General features: G+C 23.7%; 4 protein-coding genes across 7 annotated transcripts; 3 read left to right on the top strand and 1 right to left on the bottom strand.

The window, feature by feature from the left end:
• Window positions 1-582: 582 nt before the first annotated feature.
• Window positions 583-7,600, top strand: LOC122529511 (monocyte to macrophage differentiation factor 2). 3 transcript variants are annotated; one of them, XM_043655711.1, is made up of 5 exons: window positions 755-897; window positions 1,387-1,569; window positions 6,582-6,827; window positions 6,929-7,181; window positions 7,272-7,600. In XM_043655711.1, the coding sequence occupies exons 3-5, from the start codon at window positions 6,592-6,594 to the stop codon at window positions 7,524-7,526; spliced, it is 744 nt and encodes a 247-aa protein (XP_043511646.1). In that variant the 5' UTR covers window positions 755-897; window positions 1,387-1,569; window positions 6,582-6,591; the 3' UTR covers window positions 7,527-7,600. The 3 variants fall into 3 exon arrangements, with proteins under 3 accessions (XP_043511645.1, XP_043511646.1, XP_043511647.1); XM_043655710.1 differs by lacking the exon at window positions 1,387-1,569 and having other exon boundaries at window positions 583-897; window positions 7,272-7,598; XM_043655712.1 differs by lacking the exons at window positions 755-897; window positions 1,387-1,569 and adding an exon at window positions 5,121-5,273.
• A 2,451-nt stretch (window positions 7,601-10,051) lies between these two features.
• LOC122529513 lies at window positions 10,052-11,107 on the top strand. Its single transcript, XM_043655715.1, has 2 exons — window positions 10,052-10,498; window positions 10,581-11,107. Exons 1-2 carry the CDS (start codon window positions 10,162-10,164, stop codon window positions 10,895-10,897), a joined length of 654 nt encoding a protein of 217 aa, XP_043511650.1. The 5' UTR covers window positions 10,052-10,161; the 3' UTR covers window positions 10,898-11,107.
• LOC122529512 (28S ribosomal protein S7, mitochondrial) lies at window positions 10,887-13,077 on the bottom strand. Of its 2 annotated transcripts, none has more exons than XM_043655714.1 (5): window positions 13,055-13,077; window positions 11,704-11,892; window positions 11,393-11,624; window positions 11,197-11,334; window positions 10,887-11,066 (listed from the first exon to the last, which is right to left on the bottom strand). In XM_043655714.1, the coding sequence occupies exons 1-5, from the start codon at window positions 13,072-13,074 to the stop codon at window positions 10,986-10,988; spliced, it is 660 nt and encodes a 219-aa protein (XP_043511649.1). In that variant the 5' UTR covers window positions 13,075-13,077; the 3' UTR covers window positions 10,887-10,985. The 2 variants fall into 2 exon arrangements, with proteins under 2 accessions (XP_043511649.1, XP_043511648.1); XM_043655713.1 differs by lacking the exon at window positions 13,055-13,077 and adding an exon at window positions 12,030-12,200.
• A 109-nt stretch (window positions 13,078-13,186) lies between these two features.
• LOC122529510 (dual specificity mitogen-activated protein kinase kinase 4-like) lies at window positions 13,187-16,474 on the top strand. Its single transcript, XM_043655709.1, has 9 exons — window positions 13,187-13,418; window positions 13,625-13,693; window positions 13,874-13,988; window positions 14,259-14,348; window positions 14,412-14,589; window positions 14,662-14,781; window positions 14,870-15,169; window positions 15,245-15,471; window positions 15,592-16,474. Exons 1-9 carry the CDS (start codon window positions 13,376-13,378, stop codon window positions 15,755-15,757), a joined length of 1,308 nt encoding a protein of 435 aa, XP_043511644.1. The 5' UTR covers window positions 13,187-13,375; the 3' UTR covers window positions 15,758-16,474.
• The last annotated feature ends 4,082 nt before the right edge of the window (window positions 16,475-20,556 follow it).

The following is a 20,556-nucleotide window of genomic DNA, read 5'->3' as shown; positions in this document are numbered from 1 at the left end:
TAATTTTTTTTTAATAAATTTAAATCTATCGAGTCTATTCTTATTCAAATAATATCATTGACAACATTGCTTATATTTTTTGATTTTAATTCCTATCGCCAATAGCACCGCAGCAAGATACATATATATTTGCCTTAGTCGATACAGCAGAATGATACTAAAATATTGAGGTTGGGTGACTCCCAGAATGTAATATTGTACGTCTCTGATATTGCATTATATATCTCTTCACATTATTATTATTTTTATTACATACTTCATTTAACTTTTTATAAGCTTTGTATCTGTGTTAGTAATTTTACACATTGTTACATATATATATATATATATATATATATATATATATATATATATATATATATATATATACATAAACGTTTGTATTTTAACGTATGAATGTAATATGAATAGAAATTTATTATTTAATAAGAACATTGAACATAAATAAAAAGGATTAAGAAATAATGAGATTTCTTGTGACCTTCTCCCGTTTGTCATATCTATATACATTTTATAAACATATATAGATACATACAAGTCTCGCGCCTACATAATGGTTTAAGTTTAAGGTTCAGCAAACGTCATTTCGTCAGTAGTGCTGCGGCAGCGGTAGCAGTAGTGTTGGAAATGAATGAATAAATGATTTAGTATGAAAAACATTAATTTTGTCTGTAATTGTTTAACATTTTGTGTATATAATTTGTAAATATGAAACATGAGGTAAAAAGTAAATAATTATCGCATAAATTGATAATTTATACTAATTGTCAGATTGATTATACTGAGATCTTGCATACTTAAATTTGCTGAATTTCTGGGAAATATGGATATACTTGGTCTTCATCAGTTCATTGCGGCACCAATAAAAAATCTTTTTCGATTTCAACGTATTAAAGAGTAAGATATAACAATTAATATTAATTAACAAATGTTCACATTTAGTATCTTGTTAATTTGCTTAACTTTTGCAACTAATGAAAAAATGATTGTTTAAATGGCTATGTAAAATTATAAGGAAACTAATTAATAATCTTTTACTTCTGCATGATACCTTATTTATATCTTTAATAATAAATTTTAATTTATTCTTACTTTTAAAGTATTTTGGAAAATAACTTTCTATATTTTTAATGTGGCATGTTATTTTATATTGTATTATCCTTGTACACCTGTATGAAACCTTAGAAGTTTATTTCCTTATGTAATATAACTGGTTTTAACACTTTTACGTAAGAAATTTAAGTATGTGTATAAATGTTGTTTAATAGAAAAGTACTTTTATTCAATAAATTTAAAGGAAAAATCACTTTCATAGATTTTTAGTTTCATTTTTTTCAAACAAATTTCCTGCATTGTATTTTTCAACTTCATTCTGTTTGCTAGTAGAATTAAAACTTTGCATGCATTGGGTATTTTGATTGGGCCTATAAATGAAATGCTACTCTGCTTGTAAGTGGACAAAGAAGTAATGTTTCCTATGGAAGATTCAAATCATATGGATATTCGATTATTGAATCTTTACAATGTTTGGGAACATATGGAACATTATCGTCGAATGTAGATTGACAAGTAGGTATTGTATGTATGTGTGTATTAATATTTATGTAAATTTAGTATAAGTGCCATTTTTAAAGTAGTATTTTAAAGTAGTATGAAATCATTTGTTTTATTTTTTATTTGTTTATATTTGTAGAATTGTATGTTTATTCTTTCACTATTGTACTCTTTACTTATATAAATTAATATTAAACAAATTGCTATAGTCTTACATTGATATTAAATATACGATTGAGGAAAATGCATTGAACTGAAAAAATCCATTACATATTTCTGAGAATTATTTGTATCATTTCGTACAATGCTGTATAATATGTATATAATTATGTATTAATGTGAACATAATACATACTGTCATATATTGATGATACAACAGTTCAGTTTATATTAAAATATTTAATCAAACATAGAATTGTCAATATGTATAGTATCAAAAATAATGAATAATTAGAAGAAATTACAGAATAGCATAAAAACAGCAAATCAGAAATGACATGAATTTTATTCTATGACTTTGAGATATTTTACAAACAGCATTGCACAATTTATACATGTTAATTTTTGTTTGTATTCAGTATATATAATCTATGTTCCTTATCTCTATTTTTGGATTTAGATGTGGAAAACAATTAAGAACAGGATTAAGAATTAATAAACTAATCTGAGTAATTCAAATATAAATAAAAAGTATGTATGATTCATTTTTTAAAAATAACAAATGAAAAGTTTATATTGTAATGTCATTATATTTGATAAACAAACATTTTTGTTATTATTTCATAGATATTTCTAATATTTTCACTATTTTTATACAGTGCAATTTATAATAAATATTCTTGTTTTATTTTTTTATATTATTAAAAATGATGGCTTTAAACTATGTTTGATCATTTTCTTTTCTTCTTGTCAGTTTTTAAAACTTACTTTAACAATGAATTAAGATATTTTCTCCAAAAAAGAGAATATATTTCTTAACATTTTTTATTTTTATAAAATCACTTGTATATTATTAAAGATTCTGAAATAAAAATCTAAGGAATCAAAACTAAAATATAGTTTAAGTTATTTAAATAATTTTAAGTTAAATAAATATTATAGCAAGTTTTCAAGGTCACCTTTCATTATAAATTTTTTGTTTATTTTTTTATTAAAATAATATTTTTTTATAAAATGAATTATTTTAAAAAAATAATACTCAATTATTCAGTATTCGATCAATAATGAAATTTATACGATAGGGTAAGATAAGGTAGCTCTAAAGTTTGAAATAATTTCAGAGAAAAATCAACATATTATGAGTATTATTGAAATCTTGAATTTTAAAGCATGTATATGTACTTACATACATGTATATATTTTGCCGTTCTTGTTATTTTTACTCTTGTCCCCGATGCACTTTGAGCTGACACAAAGATATATAAGTACTTACGTGTAACAACTAGTAATTCTCGAAACAACATCTGAATACTAACTAATGTAATTCAATCTCAATTGTGCAAGAGTTAAACGCATGTTACTACACATGTGTAATATTTAATGATTATTTCTCTTCATTGTCTTTTAATTGACTGTAATTCATGAATGAATGAAATCATAGTTCAAAGCTTAAATTTCATTACATTTTTTAACCGTTTTGTTAAAACTATTGCATATGATTATAAAATTTGAAATATCTAATAATTCTTTATATTATGTTTATTTTAATTAACTAATAATGACTAATTAATTTACACATATTAATAATTTAACATTCTGGTATATCATATCGTCGAGAGAACTTACAATTAGTAATTGTTATAAGTTGTCGAAATATACTCGTCATACGATAATTGAAAATTTCACTGTATCACAATTTTCTGTATAATACTCAGAATCCGCGTACAGTTTTGCAGGTTTGTCTATTAATCAAAATTGAAAATTAAATAAATAATAATCAATAATTAAATGATATTTAAAAGATATTTAAATTAATTAATTAAATTCATTATAATAAAAATCTAAAATATTTTTCTTGTTTAGATTATCTTATACTTCTTTGTTCCTATATTTTCAGTTTGATTATATTTTGAGAAACTAGCGTCAATTAGTGCCCTTTTTTAATAAGAGATTAATATAATCATAACGAATAATAAAAAATCACAACACGATTAAAATTATCAAAATTTTGTTTGTTTTTTGTTAAAATAGAATTAAAGTTTTAAGATTTATAATAAATGCATATATTAGAATATACTGTGAAGTTCGATGAACGTACAACCAATTGCTCCACTTGGTATTAATCATCGTTCATTGAGATTATGTGCTATGTAATTGTTATATATTATGCCCCATTGTAAGCAAAAAATATAATAAAAATAAATTCAAACTGCAAAAATGTTAAAAAAAAAAATTGATATAGACATAGCTAATACGGTCTTGTTTTCGACTTAATGATAATACATTAAAACATATTTTCTCACACCATGATATTTAGCTTAGATTATAGGCTACAACATATGTAATTGAATTTGTCAAATCATGTTTTAAATTAATAAAAATTTTATTACATTAACATTTTGTTTAAATTCTTAGTTACTAGTAAAAATGTCTTCTTCGATATAATTCTATTGATATTGCATATATGATAACATTATGAACTTACAAATATAAAAACAGATACGCTATGAATAATTAAAAAAAACCAAGATACACATATACACATTGAAATAATATGTATAGAGAATTGGACTAAATAAGACAGATTAATTATTAAGAGATTATTTTATTTAAAAATTATAACATGTTTTGTATGAACATTCATTTAAAGCATAATATTATATAATGCTATCATTAAGTCTATATTTCATATAATAGAAAATTCTTTACTCAATAAAAATTCTCTTACTCGTATTTCGGAATGATTATTCCAGTCGTCATAGATTTCATTGTTAAGCTCATTAACGTTATGCACGCAAGGGAAAACTACGTCGCTAAGTGCTAAATGGTCATTTTTTGTCCTTGATCACGCATGTACAGAATTTTTTATCAATTATATTTCTATCTGAGATATTTTCGTTATTTCAAGTAATACTTTTCAAATATTGATCTTTTTAAGGCATTTTGACTGCCCAATCTATTTTATATTATCTTTAATTCAATTATAAAACGTTAATAATATATTAATAATACGCCCCAAAGTATTTATTACTCTGAATAATGATTTATTTATACACGTTAATATGATCCTTTTATTTATTTCATACGTGTGGTAATGTATCAGTAAATATGAGTTGACTCTATTTTTTAGAAATATGATATCTCTTCTACATGTATATTGCACTTTATACAATTGCTGAGAGTATGAAACGTAATTAAAAAATTTACTATTCGATGATCGATAATATTAAGCAAATTATTATCATAGTATTTTCCTTTAGATGTGCTTATGTTTGCAACAATTACTTCTGTTCATAATCTCGTTCTTAGTAGAATATTTCAACTTCTTTCAATTCATATATTTGAACATTGCATGTTGTAAAATCAATGTAACTTTGGCAAATATTGCAGCTAATGCGATAATGTGATTTGCACAATCTCTTCAGTTATGCTGAACATTATAAGCCTCGGAAGTTCCGAGAATCATGAAGAAATTTCTAAAATGACTTTGAAAGATAATTAAGTCTTCAGACACTTGTTTATGGATATTGTATTGTTTCAAGACAATGAAGAAGTCTAAGGTATAATGCAAGTCAAAAGCTTTCCTTGCATAGATTAACCCATGGAATAATTTGGTTATTATATACTCTTCGATTTGTTTTCAAAAGCTTCTATTCCACGTATTATTTTTCAGAATTTATTTTTAAAATTACAATGGTAGTACAACCCTTTAATACATTATTTTTATGTATATGTATATAATTTCATTATAAATGACTCATTAAGGATAATTATACACCATGATTCTAAAATGATACAAGCGAATTCAAGGAGATTCTATAGTTTAAAATAAAATAAAAAGCAACAGAATGGCGAATGCATTAATAGGCTCATTTTCAAGAAAATCGAGTTTAAAAATTTATCAAGTATGCATTTATTTTTTGATTAATTTCTAACTAGATACAAATGAAGAAATGGTCAAGGATTATTCTACATATACAAATAAATCGAAAATATAAAATAAAATTTCATCGTTTAAAGTTTTGAAGAAGATAAAATTTAAATATTGATTGAAAATTAGTTCAATATACGTATATAATTTTTAAATTTGACTTTTTCAGAAATGAAACTTTGAATAAAACAAATTTTGTTCTACATTTTCAATTTATTTTTATGTGTAGAATATCAATTATCTATTCTTGTCTAGCTAGGAATCAGATAAATTCACGTATACTTAATAAGTTTGCGTAACTCGATTTTTTCAGGAATCAGGTCTTCAATTTTGATATTCTTGATTTTCGTTTCATTTGCAGTTATAAAATCTCTTTTTCCCCATACTGAAAAATTAGGGTGTGTATATACATATATATGTATAATTATACGTATATATAAATAAACATTAATATAATTTGTATGTTGACTAAACAATCACGTAAATATCTTTTTCTTTTTATCATACGTAAAATGTATATTAAAATAATCAAAAATTTATAAAAATATTTAAAATCGTATGATGATAGTATAGTATATTTAAATCGACAAATTTTTTACATAGTAGGTAATTCAATTATTCAGTGTTCAAAAAATATACGTTGGATTTCATTTCAGAAAATTTCTTTTACTATAATAAATTTTTTGGTTTTACTGTACAATATAATTGTGAAGTATTCTGTATATACAACTTTTTACTTTTTGGAAATAAAATGTTTCTACTACTTTATACATTTTCTATTCTTTTCCATATATTATATATCTTGTGTATAGTTCTATAGTAAACGTTTTACAATGTTAAAAAAATATACAGTATATAATATTTTAATTAGTACAAATAAATAAATATAAATATTGAAAAAAGACAAATTTTATTGAAATGTCTTAAATTCTTGCAGAATAAAATGGATGAATCCTCCAGCGTGTAGCAATGAAGCATATACACCTACCTCTGTAGAACACATAGCAAATGTAGCTACTCATGGGATTTGGGTTGTACCATCTGTCATAGGTAGCTGGGAACTGGTCCACCGTTCTATAACATGGACCCAATTAGTATCAGCTTATGTATATGGTACATCTCTGATTCTTATTTTTACGGTTTCGACATTTTTCCACAGTGTACATTATTGCAATAATAACAGGTACTTCCTATTACATATTTTAATTTAACTTGTATAGTTTAGTTTATTACATCTTTAGTTATAATTTTGTATTTACGAAATAATAATTAATTATATTGCAGACAGCTTAAAGAAACGTTGCATCGTTGTGATCGTGCCATGATTTACATTTTTATTGCTGCAAGTTATTTTCCTTGGTTAAATGTAGATCATTTTCCAGATGATGAAGTATTATTTATAATGCGTTATGCTGTTTGGATTATGGCAATATTGGGTATAGTGTATCAACAAATCTTCCATGAACGATATAAAATGTTAGAAACAATTTTTTATGTAATTATAGGAATTGGTCCTAGTTATGCTATTATTAATGCAGTAAGTATATAATTACTTTCAAGAAATCATTATAACTAGGGATGTTAGTAAATAATGAACACACATCATTTAAAGATTTTCACCTTACAGTATAATCAATATAACATTACTGAATTAAAATTGGGAGGATTGTTTTATATTTCTGGCATTGCATTTTTTAAATCTGATGGAAGAATACCATGTGCACATGCGATTTGGCACCTTTTCGTTGCTGTCGCAGCTGGACTTCATTATTATGCCATATTAAATCATGTCTTTCCTATAGTGTGTTCATCAGATAATTTTATGACAGCAGATGTACCATCATTACCAAAACTGTTAAATTCTCATATTGAAGAATTATAAAAAATTTTATAATATTGATTTTATATCACATCAAACATTTTATGAGAATTTTTAATACAAAATTAATAAAGTAAGTATTAAATATTAATTCGCAATTATGAGATTAAAATTACCAAAACTAAGATTTTTCAATTATTTAAAAATTTTTAAGAAATAGAGATTATTTAATATGGAGAATATTATATGTTACTTTTAAAAAATGACTATATTAAGTACCTGAAATACACGTATAAAAATTATACTCTCAAATTGTATTTGTCAAAATACAATTAAAAAAGATGATTTAAAAAAATATTATCTAGCAATCAAAATTATTATTTAAAGTATAAATCTTTATGTATTTGTATAAGGAAAGTAACATTTTAATAATAGTTTTTAAAATTAAATATAATAAAATAAAGTAATATATGGTAAAACTACGTTTATCCGAATATTGGAAAATATAATTTATATAGTTCAATAATAGTAAGAATTAATATTCAAATAACTGAATTTCAGGTTGCTTTATTTATCTTTTTATTCTTGTTTATATGTCTATTCTTGTTTATATTCCTTAGCATTTTATATTGAATATGTTTAAATTTTCAAACTTTTATCATTTTCAATGTTACAATATTACATAGCATAACATACATAGTTACAATATTACATATTTCATATATTGTATCTTGCAATTTCATGAATTTTTTAAATTTCAAATTTATGCAATAAGTAATCAGATAAAAATATACATTGTAATATGCAAAAATATTTATATATTAAAGTTGGATGATAGAACTTTAACTATAAATTGATATCTAAAATTGAGTATTAACTTCCTATGAATAAAATGTGGATAAACGAAGTTCTACTATATGTGCATTTTATATAATGATATAAGTTCATATAAAAGATATATCAGAGGGCCCAAATTTGTATAATAACTCAATATGTTAGTTAAATTAGGTACTGTGACAAAATTCAGATAAATGAAGTTTTACTGTAATAGTAAATGCCTAATATGAATTTATTACTTTAAGATGATATATATCTTCCTACTTTCTAAGATATTGTATAGTAATTATTTTTTAATAATATTAGATAGTTTTTTTATAGTATATAACATTTTATAAGAATCAGTTTCTATTGTGGACTACAAAGCAAATATTATTTAATTTACATAATATTTATCTAATGAATAGCGAGTAAACAAAATTGACTGTTCATAACTCATTTTGTATATTTAAAATGTGCCAAAATTTATATTTATATGTGCGTAATTGAATAATTTCTATAATATAAAATAGTATTCCTTATATTTTATAGAGTATTTAAATATCTTTAGTTATTTTTTTTTTCTGAAACACTCATGGTTATAGCACTGTAATAGCAATATAATTATTATTTTTTTTTGTCTTAACCATTTTGTCACATAATAAAGGAATGTAGTTATGATATATGCTGCTAATATTGTAAATTAATAAAATAATTGATATAGTTTTATTAATAAAGTTTTAAATTTATTGTTTTATTGTTTACTAATGTCTACATAACTTTATATTTTATTTTAAGCAAAGTGAGTAAGTTATGGGTAAGTTATCATTAAACTGCAGTTTTTTATGTATTTATGCAAAATTTTAAAATCCAATAATACATGGAATGTATATAATATTCGAAAATATATAAAACATCCAAAATATTACTTATAACATTTAGTGGATGTAACAAATTTCTATATTAGCATAATTTTTTTTAATTATGTTCTCCAAAATCTGAATTTACATAAAAATCTGCAATTTAGTTATCACAAACATTAGTATTAAAAATATTTATTTTTTTTATTTATTAATATTAAAATATTAATTTGTTGCATCTTAAGATACAATGCTTAAAACAAAGTTTGCTTTTCTTTCGTAAACTTTTCATAACTCTTTTATTTCTAAAAATAATCTTTTATTTTCTAGAAATTTTTTTCTCTGTATTTGTGATATTTATTGATGACATTATATACAGAACATTTATTGTTCCACACGGAACAACTTTAAATGATAATATAATAAAAAGTGTTACCTAAAATTTATGTTGAATAGATAACATATGAAGTTGAACAATTTCAAAAATATATTTCTTTTTTCACAATAAATAGCTTTCTTAATAAAAATATATATGCAATTTTTTTCTATCACATTATCTTTTCTATTACATTTATATCATAAAAATAATCTGATAAATGGACTCATCTAATATAAAATTATACAAAAATATGAATCAGATAAGATCGTATTTAAATTTATTTTTATTAGAAAAATCTCATTTATTCATTAACGTAATTTATACATGTAAAATTTCATTAATAATATTAATTTATTTGTATAAGAGGAAAAACTACAAAGACTATATTGTATTTATATGGGGATATTTATTATTCAAATTCAAGTCGTCTAGAGTTATACTAGAAGTATAGAATAAACTACTAGTACTTTTTATACTAACTAAAGTACTAGTATAAACCACTGGTATAGAATAATAACTTCCACTTCCACTAGAGGCGCTGATTTCATAAATCTATAGTACTTGAAGAAAGTCTCATATGTGTTTAATGTATTTGTATTAAATTGAAAGAGAAAATAATCTCATTGAGTTTATTATTATTTTTATGTACATATACAACACATTATTCCCTATGAATTTACTTACTGTACATTTTCGCAAGCAATTCAGATATTGTTTTTATAACAGTATTAATAATACAATCAGACGATATAATCATGCATCAAACAAGGAATATAATAATGTATCATCATTGCCTCAATCAAGACAATTTCCAGATTACACAGTATTATATTTACTTCCTATGGCCACAGTTCCTTATATTTTTAATAAAATGAAACGTAATTACACATTTCTTGTGGGAGCAACTATACCAATATGTGTATCTTTACAAATATTAGGTTTCATACCAGCCATGGAGAATTTAGCTTTCATGAGTTGCAGTAAGTTTAAATAAATATTTAATATTTAATATTTTTATGCAAGATTTAAATCTTTATTTATGCAATTTATTGTATATTTCAGATTGTATATTAGCTGCTACATTACACACTATTGGTTTTCTGTGCAATAATATAGTCGGAGCAATATATATTAAAGAAGATGAAAAAGATAAAGAAAATTTAGAAAATCAAAAAATTATAATCTCATATATAAGTTATTGGGGTCAAAGGATAGATTTAAAGACAACTGCTGATAATATTATTCCTTTTGCGGAAGATTATACCAATGCCTCAAATGATTTCTTTAAAACTCTACATGTTAAATCAACCAGTCAAAAATTCAAGGTGTACTTAAAATATGGAAAAGCAGGACCAAATTTTTACAATATTTTTGGATAACTTTCCGTAATTTATTTAGTTTAAATAAATAACATTTTAAATAAATGTGTTATTGCTGCAAATAATGCATATTTTTACCCATATCAATCTACAGCCACCTATAATGTGCATAAGCTCGATTTGCCTCGCATTGTTTGTGCATATCATATTTCTTTTTAATAACTCGTCCCTAAAATATATAATTTTACAGTTAATCAAATACAATTTTACAGAAACAATATTATATATTATTAACAATATTACATACTATTCAGTACTCATAACAACCTAAAACATTATATAAAGTTATACAAACATACTTGATTGTTTGCAGCATCAATAATATCTTTTGCTAATACATCAGAAAGTTTTTCAGCATTTCCTTTGTTCTGGGCAGTACTAATTATCCAATTCATAGATAAAAATTGGGCTCTATTTTCATTCATTGGTATTGGAACCTTTAACATTTTATGTTACTGATTTCAAATATTTACTTAAATAAAAATATATTTGTACCTGATAAGCAATTCCACCTCTTGATATTTTTTGTAGTTCTAAAACTGGTGTACAATTTTCTACAGCTTGATAAAAAATTACTTTTGGGTCTAATATAATATTTTCTCTATATTCAGGTGAAGTATTATAATATTCATTTAACTTCTTTATTTTAATATTTTCAAAAGTTTCATCTAATATTTTTCTGGCCATCTTCTTATTACCTTTCCTCATGATATAATTTGTAAATTTTCTGATACAAAGAATATATATAATTAATTATTTAAAACTAAAGAAATGTTGCCTACTCAAGTCAGAAAATTTAAGTTTACCTAATCAATTCATCATGAAATTCAGAACATGTATTATTCGTCTTGGCTGGTTTTACAGGTAAATGAGAAAATTGTTTTAATGCTGTTTCTTCTTGATACAATGCTTCTTGTTCACCTTTTTTGTAAATTGGCTTTATATAATTTGGAGGAAACACACTATAAAATTGAAAGCTATTTTCTAAATTGCATCTGTAAAACAAAATATCTTTATATTATTATATTATTATATGCTAATTATTTACTTACTATCGTCAATGAAGGTTATGTGATTAACTTCTCTTCATTACAAAATAAAATAACATAATACTAAAATTTATAAAGATTACCTTAAATTGGATAGTATTAGTGAATTAAATTTTCTTCCAACAAACATTTTTATATATATATTAATATATATATATTATATATATTGTCAGTTTTACACTTTGACAGTGAACACATATGTTTAAGAGTGACATACCATGTAAGTAAATAAGTATATACCTAGTTCCATTCACACGAACAGTATAGGAAATATATTTCATTAACTAATAACATTTGTTTAGTACAATAATTTTTTTGTCAATAATATAACATTGGCAAAATGATTCCTTATTTATCGATATTTTATTTTTTAGAAACTGATAAAGAGAAGTAATATTTATTAAATTCCATAAAATGATTATGTTTGCTACAAAACATATTTTCTTAATTTTATATTATTACTAATTTACGTAAATTAAAAAAAAGCTTTTTAATTAGATTTTTAAATGAAATCTAGTAGCAAATCATTATGAAGTTGAATAAAAAGCTATTTATTATTTACCAAATATGTTGTTGTTATTTTAGGATATCTTAATCATATATTAATAGTGGATTTTGTATTTTATAACAAGATAGATATTTTCAAAATAAACTTAATTATAAAAATGTATTATAGAGGAAATAAAAAAAACAAACGTAGAGATATATAGTATTAAAATAAACCTCTAAATCCTACATACTGTTTGTAACATAATAAATTATTAAAGTATATTTATTAAAATTAATCATCATTTTTATCATTTTAATATTAGTTTTAAAAAACTGCAACGAAAGAAATAACAGCATAATTCATAAATATTTGAAATTCATAAAATATAATTATCCAAGAAAGTCATTTTCTTGTTAAAATTGCCACCAGCACCTGCAACGATCGAGACTTAGAACTACAATAGTTCGTGAATCCCTTCATAGAGTTCCGAAAACGTATATATAAAACGAAAATAAATGAACAAATCGAAGCAACTGGATAAAAGAATTTTTTTACCAAGTTATTAAAATTCCGATATGAATTAATGTAAACTTATTATTATCTTTCTTTCTCATTTACTCCTGCATATTACACTGCATGCTACGTATGTCATTGTTGTTTCGATCATTAAATAAGTGTGATTACGATAAGCTTATGGCAAGGTGTGCTTTTGTAATAGAAAGAAAGTCAAATCGCAATTGAAATCAAGTGTTCTGGGAAGAGAAAAAGTAAGAGTTTTCGTATACGTTGTTTGCAAACGAACGAAATTGCACAAATGGTGCACTCACTGCAGAATACATATGCTAGATTGTTAAAATCTTGCGGCAAGGTCTCCTAAAAGGAGTGCCTTTAGTAAGAAATTATTCTTCTGGTAGTCAGCTATAAAAAAAATATCAAAGAATGACGGAGAATCGGGGGAATTTTTCAACTCCGACTAATCAAGGTAAGTCGCAGTGCAATGGAATTAGTGATAACTACATAAAAAGAACTATAATCTACATAACCTAAACATTAACTGCATCATTGACAGAAAATATCAATTTGATTTTGTGTGTATATACATACATACATACATACGTGGTATATATATGTTAATAGTAGTAATATTTATGTATTAAATTATCTACGTGTAATATTATTGATATCTAGGTTCTAGCAGATTTAATTTTCAACATTTGGATTTTGGATCTATTAATGATGTTCAGAATGAAATGTCAGGTAAAGTACTTATATCTATATCTATGCATATATATTGTAATATTGTAGTATAATATTGAGCACACACACAATACATTCATATCACATATATGCACGCTCGTGTTTGCATGCGCTTATAATTATATATATACACATACATTTCATTGTAATTTATCAACATTTACATTTCTCTTACAATAGAAAAAAGAAGACAATTCAAACTTAATTTTCAAACACAAGGAAGTAATATACCACTTAATAATTCAACAAATTCTTCTATTTCTAATTCAACTGGAACTGCAACTTGTTTACCAATGTAAGTTATATGATACATAATGTGATAATAGGATTTCTTTCATCTTAATTTTTATTTTATAAATATCCTAATATCTATAGCGTTATATTACTGCAATAAATTGTCTAAGTAAGTAATGATTTTCCAATTAATAGCAGATAATCTTATTGGGTAATTCAATAATATTCATTTGAATATTAAGATAATTGAGAAATAATATTTGAATAAAGGAGGCTCTACTGTATTTGAATTAAAGATTTTTTTAACTAGTTCTTTGTTTATTAATTATAGATCTTCTCGTCCAAATTTGCCTTTATCTTTACCCAAACTACCAGTAAGATCTTGTACTGCAGTTCCACAAGAATTGCCTGATAAAGCAAGGTATATATACATTTGTTAAATTGTACAACTATTTAATATTATTATGATGTACTTTAATTGTAGGGATAAGTTACGAATGTGTCAGTCAATGCAAAGTACTGGAAAATTACAGCTATCGCCAAATACTGTATATGATTTCACAAGTGAAGATCTTCAAGATCTAGGGGAAATAGGACGAGGAGGATTTGGTACTGTAAATAAAATGATCCATAGGATAAGTGATACTGTTATGGCTGTGAAGGTATGTACTTAATTATATTACTAAAATAATTTATATGATATTTATATAATTATAGAAAAATTTTTCTTATAGAGAATTCGTTCTACAGTGGATGAAAGGGAGCAAAAGCAACTATTAATGGATTTAGAGGTTGTAATGAAGTCTAATGAATGTCCATGCATTGTGCAATTTTATGGAGCTTTATTCAAAGAAGTAAGTTTTAACATTAACTTAAGTTTTAATAAATCTTTTAATATTAACTTTTCTTGATCGATAACAATAAGTATCATATTTTGGTTAGGGTGACTGTTGGATTTGCATGGAACTCATGGACACTTCATTAGATATATTTTATAAGTTTATTCATGAGGTATTAAAGGAAAGAATACCAGAACGTATTTTAGGAAAAATTACAGTTGCCACAGTAAAGGCGTTGAATTACCTCAAAGAAAAACTAAGAATAATTCATAGAGATGTAAAACCTAGTAATATTCTATTAGATCGACATGGTAATATAAAACTTTGCGATTTTGGTATATCAGGGCAATTGGTAGATTCGATTGCACGAACTCGAGATGCCGGATGTAGACCATATATGGCTGTATGTATAATGAGATGAATATTTAACAAAATCTGTAAATAATTAGAAGCATTTGAATTTATTGTAATCTTTTAGCCAGAGAGGATAGATCCTCAACGTGCAAAGGGTTATGATGTTAGAAGCGATGTATGGTCATTAGGTATTACATTAATGGAAATTGCGACTGGTTATTTTCCATATCCGAAATGGAATTCAGTTTTTGAACAACTTTATCAAGTAGTTCAGGGTGATCCACCACGCTTATCTCCTAATGAAAATGGAAATCATTTTACTATGGATTTTGTGAATTTTGTGAATACATGGTAAATTAATGTAACATTTATGAGATATTACTTTTGTCTTATTAGAAATTTTAGAAATTTTATCTTTATATATATTTTATCTTTGAATAATACTCTCTTTTTTCTATGGTACTGTTTTAGTTTAATTAAAGAAGAGACACAGCGGCCGAAATACAACAAATTATTAGAACATCCATTTATTAGAAAAGCAGAAGAAGACACTGTTGATGTTTCAGCTTACATAAGTGGTGTTCTTGATAATATGGTTCTCAGGGGATTGACGCCTTTTACTACTAATCGGCATTAAGTCGGAAATATAAGATAATACATATTTGTACCTTAATTTCTATAATTTTTCAAATCCTAAATTTGATTATTGTAAATGAATAGATTATTTGCACTTCGATTTAGTGTAGGTAGTAAAATTAATCAACATCGATCATCGTCGATAATAAATCATTTTGTGTAGAATCATATTATCGTGTCACAAAGTTCTTATATACATAGTAATTAGAAGTGTTTTAATAACAAGTTGACATTTATTAAATAGTGTATAGAAAACAAATTCTAAATCAGCTTTCTCATTGAAACTATAATATGGTTTCAGTGAAACACATTTATAAAGGTATAAAAAAAGATATCTTTATTAATTGCAATTATTTAAATGACGATTTGTAATAAAGTTAAATTTTGTCAATAATTAAAAACTTCAATGATATGTAATGATATTGTATGCAATATGTTAAAGTAAACACTACGTTTTAACTTTTTGTAATTTCATGGTATAACTATTGAGTCAATCTATTCAACGTAAGAAAGGAAGGAGGCAAAATATAATTATTCCTGTTGGAATAAGTAAAAAGAATATGTATTAAGATTTAGTACATTGTTTTAATGTATCTTTTAATAATGAAGATAATAAGAAAAATTTCTTTTCACACATAATGTACTATGATCTATATTTAATTTTTCTTATTTCTTTTTTTTCTATCAATATACATGTAAATATATTAAGTAAGAAAAATACGTCTATTTTTTTGGTTTATTATTATGAAAGAGGACTACATAAGCGTAAATCGTTACAAAATTATAAATCTTTTCTTTTAACAATATTGAAAAAAATACATATTTTTATTTCAAAAGAATGACAAAGTTATATCTTCAATGGAAATATCTTACTTTTATGACAATTTTTTCACTGAATTAAATGTTGAATATAAAAATTTCAAACTTTATTTAATTTTATTTTTTTATGAAATTTTATAAAAAATCGAATTTTTTATTTTTTAATACAAAGTTGTATGTCTGCATTTTTGATTATATTAAGATATAATAAAACTCGATTCAATTCAAAAATACTCAACAGCTATATTTACTTATTCAAACATAATTTTATTTGTGACAAAAATTTAAATATTAAATAATTTTTTTATGCATATATATTTCATAAATATTTTACATATTTTAAAAATTTTTGAATTGTTTAGCTGCAAATAAATGTACAACGACATAATAATAGCTATCGAAAATACTATTTATTTATAAGATTTTTTTACGAAATTACAAAAAAAATAAATTTTGAAATTTAAATTGGATTATCCATATTATTGAAATAGAATTACTTTTATATACATATACATATACATAATATATACATACATATATTCTCAAAAGTAAATTTCAACTATAATCAATAACTTTGATGAGCATATGTATCTATATATAAATGTAAAGCATTTATGTACACCTACATAGAGATACAATGATATCATTCACCTGAATCAGAAGATGATGACAGTAAATGAATGCTGATGGATATAATGATATAGAGTTAACATTGATTTTAATTTAAATTTTATCAAAATTTTGTGAATATTATTGCTCAATTATAACAAATGTTCATTAATTAATTGATATAAATTTTTCTGTGGAATTAAATCTTACTATTATTTAAGTAAAGTGTTATAATATCCAAGTACATAATACTGCAATGAACTTAAAATAACATCGATTAATATCGTGATTTTTTTCATTTTTTTACGAATCTATGACTCGGACCTATTTTGTACGAATTAATGAGAAGCGATTATTTATATATATAGATATATATAGATAGTATCAAACTATATATTATTTATAGTCTCATTTGTTTGTATCCCAATATTTTGGAATGAAAACATATTTGATTTGAAAAAGTAAATGAAACGTAAATTAATTGTAATATTTTATATCGGCTCATATTTCGTACAAGAATTTTGAAAAAAATAATTCCTTTTATAATTAAAAACTTGGCTAAATCTATTGTTAATACGACAATTACTCTTGCTATCGTTGCTATTGCTGTTGTGGTAGTTGGAATCAATTCTCTTGAATATTTTATAAAAGCACCATCATTCTCCTGAAATCTATACTCACATTCGCGTCTATATTTGTAACATCGCTAGGTGTAGTACATATCTGGTCTTTTAAGTTAACCATTGAAATACGTCCACATCATCTTTCATGTGATGACCTATAAACATTTCCTAAGAGGATATGTTAAAATCTATCGATCTCGAGTCGATCTGTACTTTTCAAGGAAATACTTTTTTTTCAAGTAGGAAGTAGATATTAGTGTTTAATTTGCATCCCTGATATTATTGCATACATTTCTCAAACTTTTAATATAATTTTTTAATTTTATTTTATTTTATCCATTTGTATATAAAAAAAAGAGATTTTAACTTTATTCAAGTTTTTAATTTTTAACTTAGTGAAAACTAGAAAGAAACATTTGACTTTCTTCTTTACTATTAAAAGTAAATATTAAATTAATATTAAAAATATATTTCAATCATTATAATCATTCTTTTTTAATTTTCATTATCATAATTTTTTTCTTTGTATTTCTATGAAGAAATTTATTACAATAAAAACTGTAAATTCTTCAAAATAATTTTGTTACAATATCGAAAGTAAAATTTGACTGAAATCCAAGAATTATTTTATAAAAAGAATTAAAAGAATTATTTATATTTACTTTCTTTAAAATAAAAAGAGATATTTATTTATTATCTTATATTATATATAATTTTATGTATACGTGATCGTATTGTTACATTTTTTAATTTTTATAATAAATAAAGCATTGTTAAGAAGAGAAAATATTTTAAGAATTATTTTGCTATGCTTTCTTTCATTTTTGCTTATTTTTCTAAATATACTAATCAATATTCTAGTCTGCTTAAATATAAATATAATTTACAAACATAAATTGGATAATATGTACTAGAAAAATAAAATTATATAACTCTTATTCTCATAAGATTAAGAATTAATTCTTTTTAAAATATACACAAGCACATAATATGCGTATTACGCAAATATACATATATAGACGGATACTTTCTAATTTTTTAAAATGTAAATTAAGTATATAAATTATGTATTTTTTCTTTTTTGAACATTTCTTTTATTTTGTAGAGACCTAAAGTATACAAATAGATATTTTAGATTTCAGTTTTAAATAATATTTACTAGATCAGAAAAAAAGATTTAAATATACACCTACATTTTATATATACTTTACATCTAAAATTTTTATTTAAACATCTATTTGAATCTCTACATACTTATATATAACTTTATATAAACAATTATATATAACTTTATAACAATTGTTATCTACAAATAAGGGTAGAAGCAGAAGATGAATAATAATCTAATAATTAAAGTAATATCAATATTTCTAAATAATGATGTAAAATTACAAGAGGAAAGAATCATGAAAGTATTTTAGCAACAATTGATAATGATGGTAGGTAAAACGGAAAGTGGCCATGAGTCACAACCTGACGCGACACAGGGAGGGTAGCAGGTGCTACTACTGTTGGTGCTGGTACTGTTGGTGCTGCTGGTGTTACCATTATTGCAGGGGTGGCCAGCTGGATAGGCCAGCAGGGGAACGGATGTTCCCAGGAGATTATTGATCGTGCATGTAGATACTTCCACTTGGACTACGTAGACAGCATGGAATTTTGCATGAAACGTATTGAATCTCCTTTTTTCTTTTAACTGAGAATATAAAATTGAATTTATACGTACATAGGTGTCAGAGATACACACTCTTAGAATACATTGGAATAGATTATATTGATTATTTATTCAATGTAGGTAATACCTGCAATCTCTTAATGAAGTTTTCGAATCCAAATGAAGTTATTGGTTCACAGAAATATAAAATAATTATTATCTTGTAATAATTATTAGATGTCTCTTTAGAAAAAAGCTAGAAAACAATTATTTGTTGATACTTTGCAATTTAGGTATGATAATATAAATCTTCTAAATCTTAAAATGATTTCCTTAAAATGAAATTATATTATAAAATATTTTAAGCGTTATAAAATGTGAGGAACATAATTGGGAACCACTTCCATATCCTAACTTTAAGCAAAATTGATTTAGGTATGTTTAAACGTGAAATGGTTTAAACGTGATCACATTAGTGTATAACTCAGATGTAACTCATATATTTCGAAATTTCAAGGATATGTTCATTCAATTTTTTTAAAACTAGAAACCAAATTTTTTCAAGAAAGAAACGATTTGATGTCTAGGTATATAATTCTTGCGAATTGATTTTGCTAGTTAAATGACAGAATTTTTTTAAAACTTATTTGATGAGTGCTTAATGTATAAGCTTATACAAAAAAGATTTGTCTTATTTAGTGGATTAAAATGAAGGGTAAATGGGAGAGACAAGGAATGTTACAAATTTTCAATTTTCTTAATAAAGCAAATTTGTGACATTCTTTGTTTCAATATTTTAGTGTTCTAGTAAAGAAATTAATACATGAAGACATATCAGACATTATAACATTATAATAAATTGCATTTAATAGTCCTTGTTATCGTGAACAAAATGTGATATAAAACAGAAAATCATGAAAAATGGACGTTTCTTGTTTATTCCTCTTTTTCTTCAAATGATCTTTAAATTTAAAAAAAGTGATGAAAGTAATAAAAAAAAATTGAACAGCGCACTTTCAATTCTTGTGTATTTTAAATTATCTTATTTAAATGCATTCACTTAAAGTTTAAATACATAAATTAGAAAAAATAAAT

Source organism: Frieseomelitta varia, unplaced genomic scaffold (genome assembly GCF_011392965.1).
Source record: "Frieseomelitta varia isolate USP_RPSP 00005682 unplaced genomic scaffold, Fvar_1.2 scaffold_291, whole genome shotgun sequence".
Lineage (NCBI taxonomy): Eukaryota > Metazoa > Arthropoda > Insecta > Hymenoptera > Apidae > Frieseomelitta > Frieseomelitta varia.
This window is presented reverse-complemented; position numbering and strand designations above follow the sequence as displayed.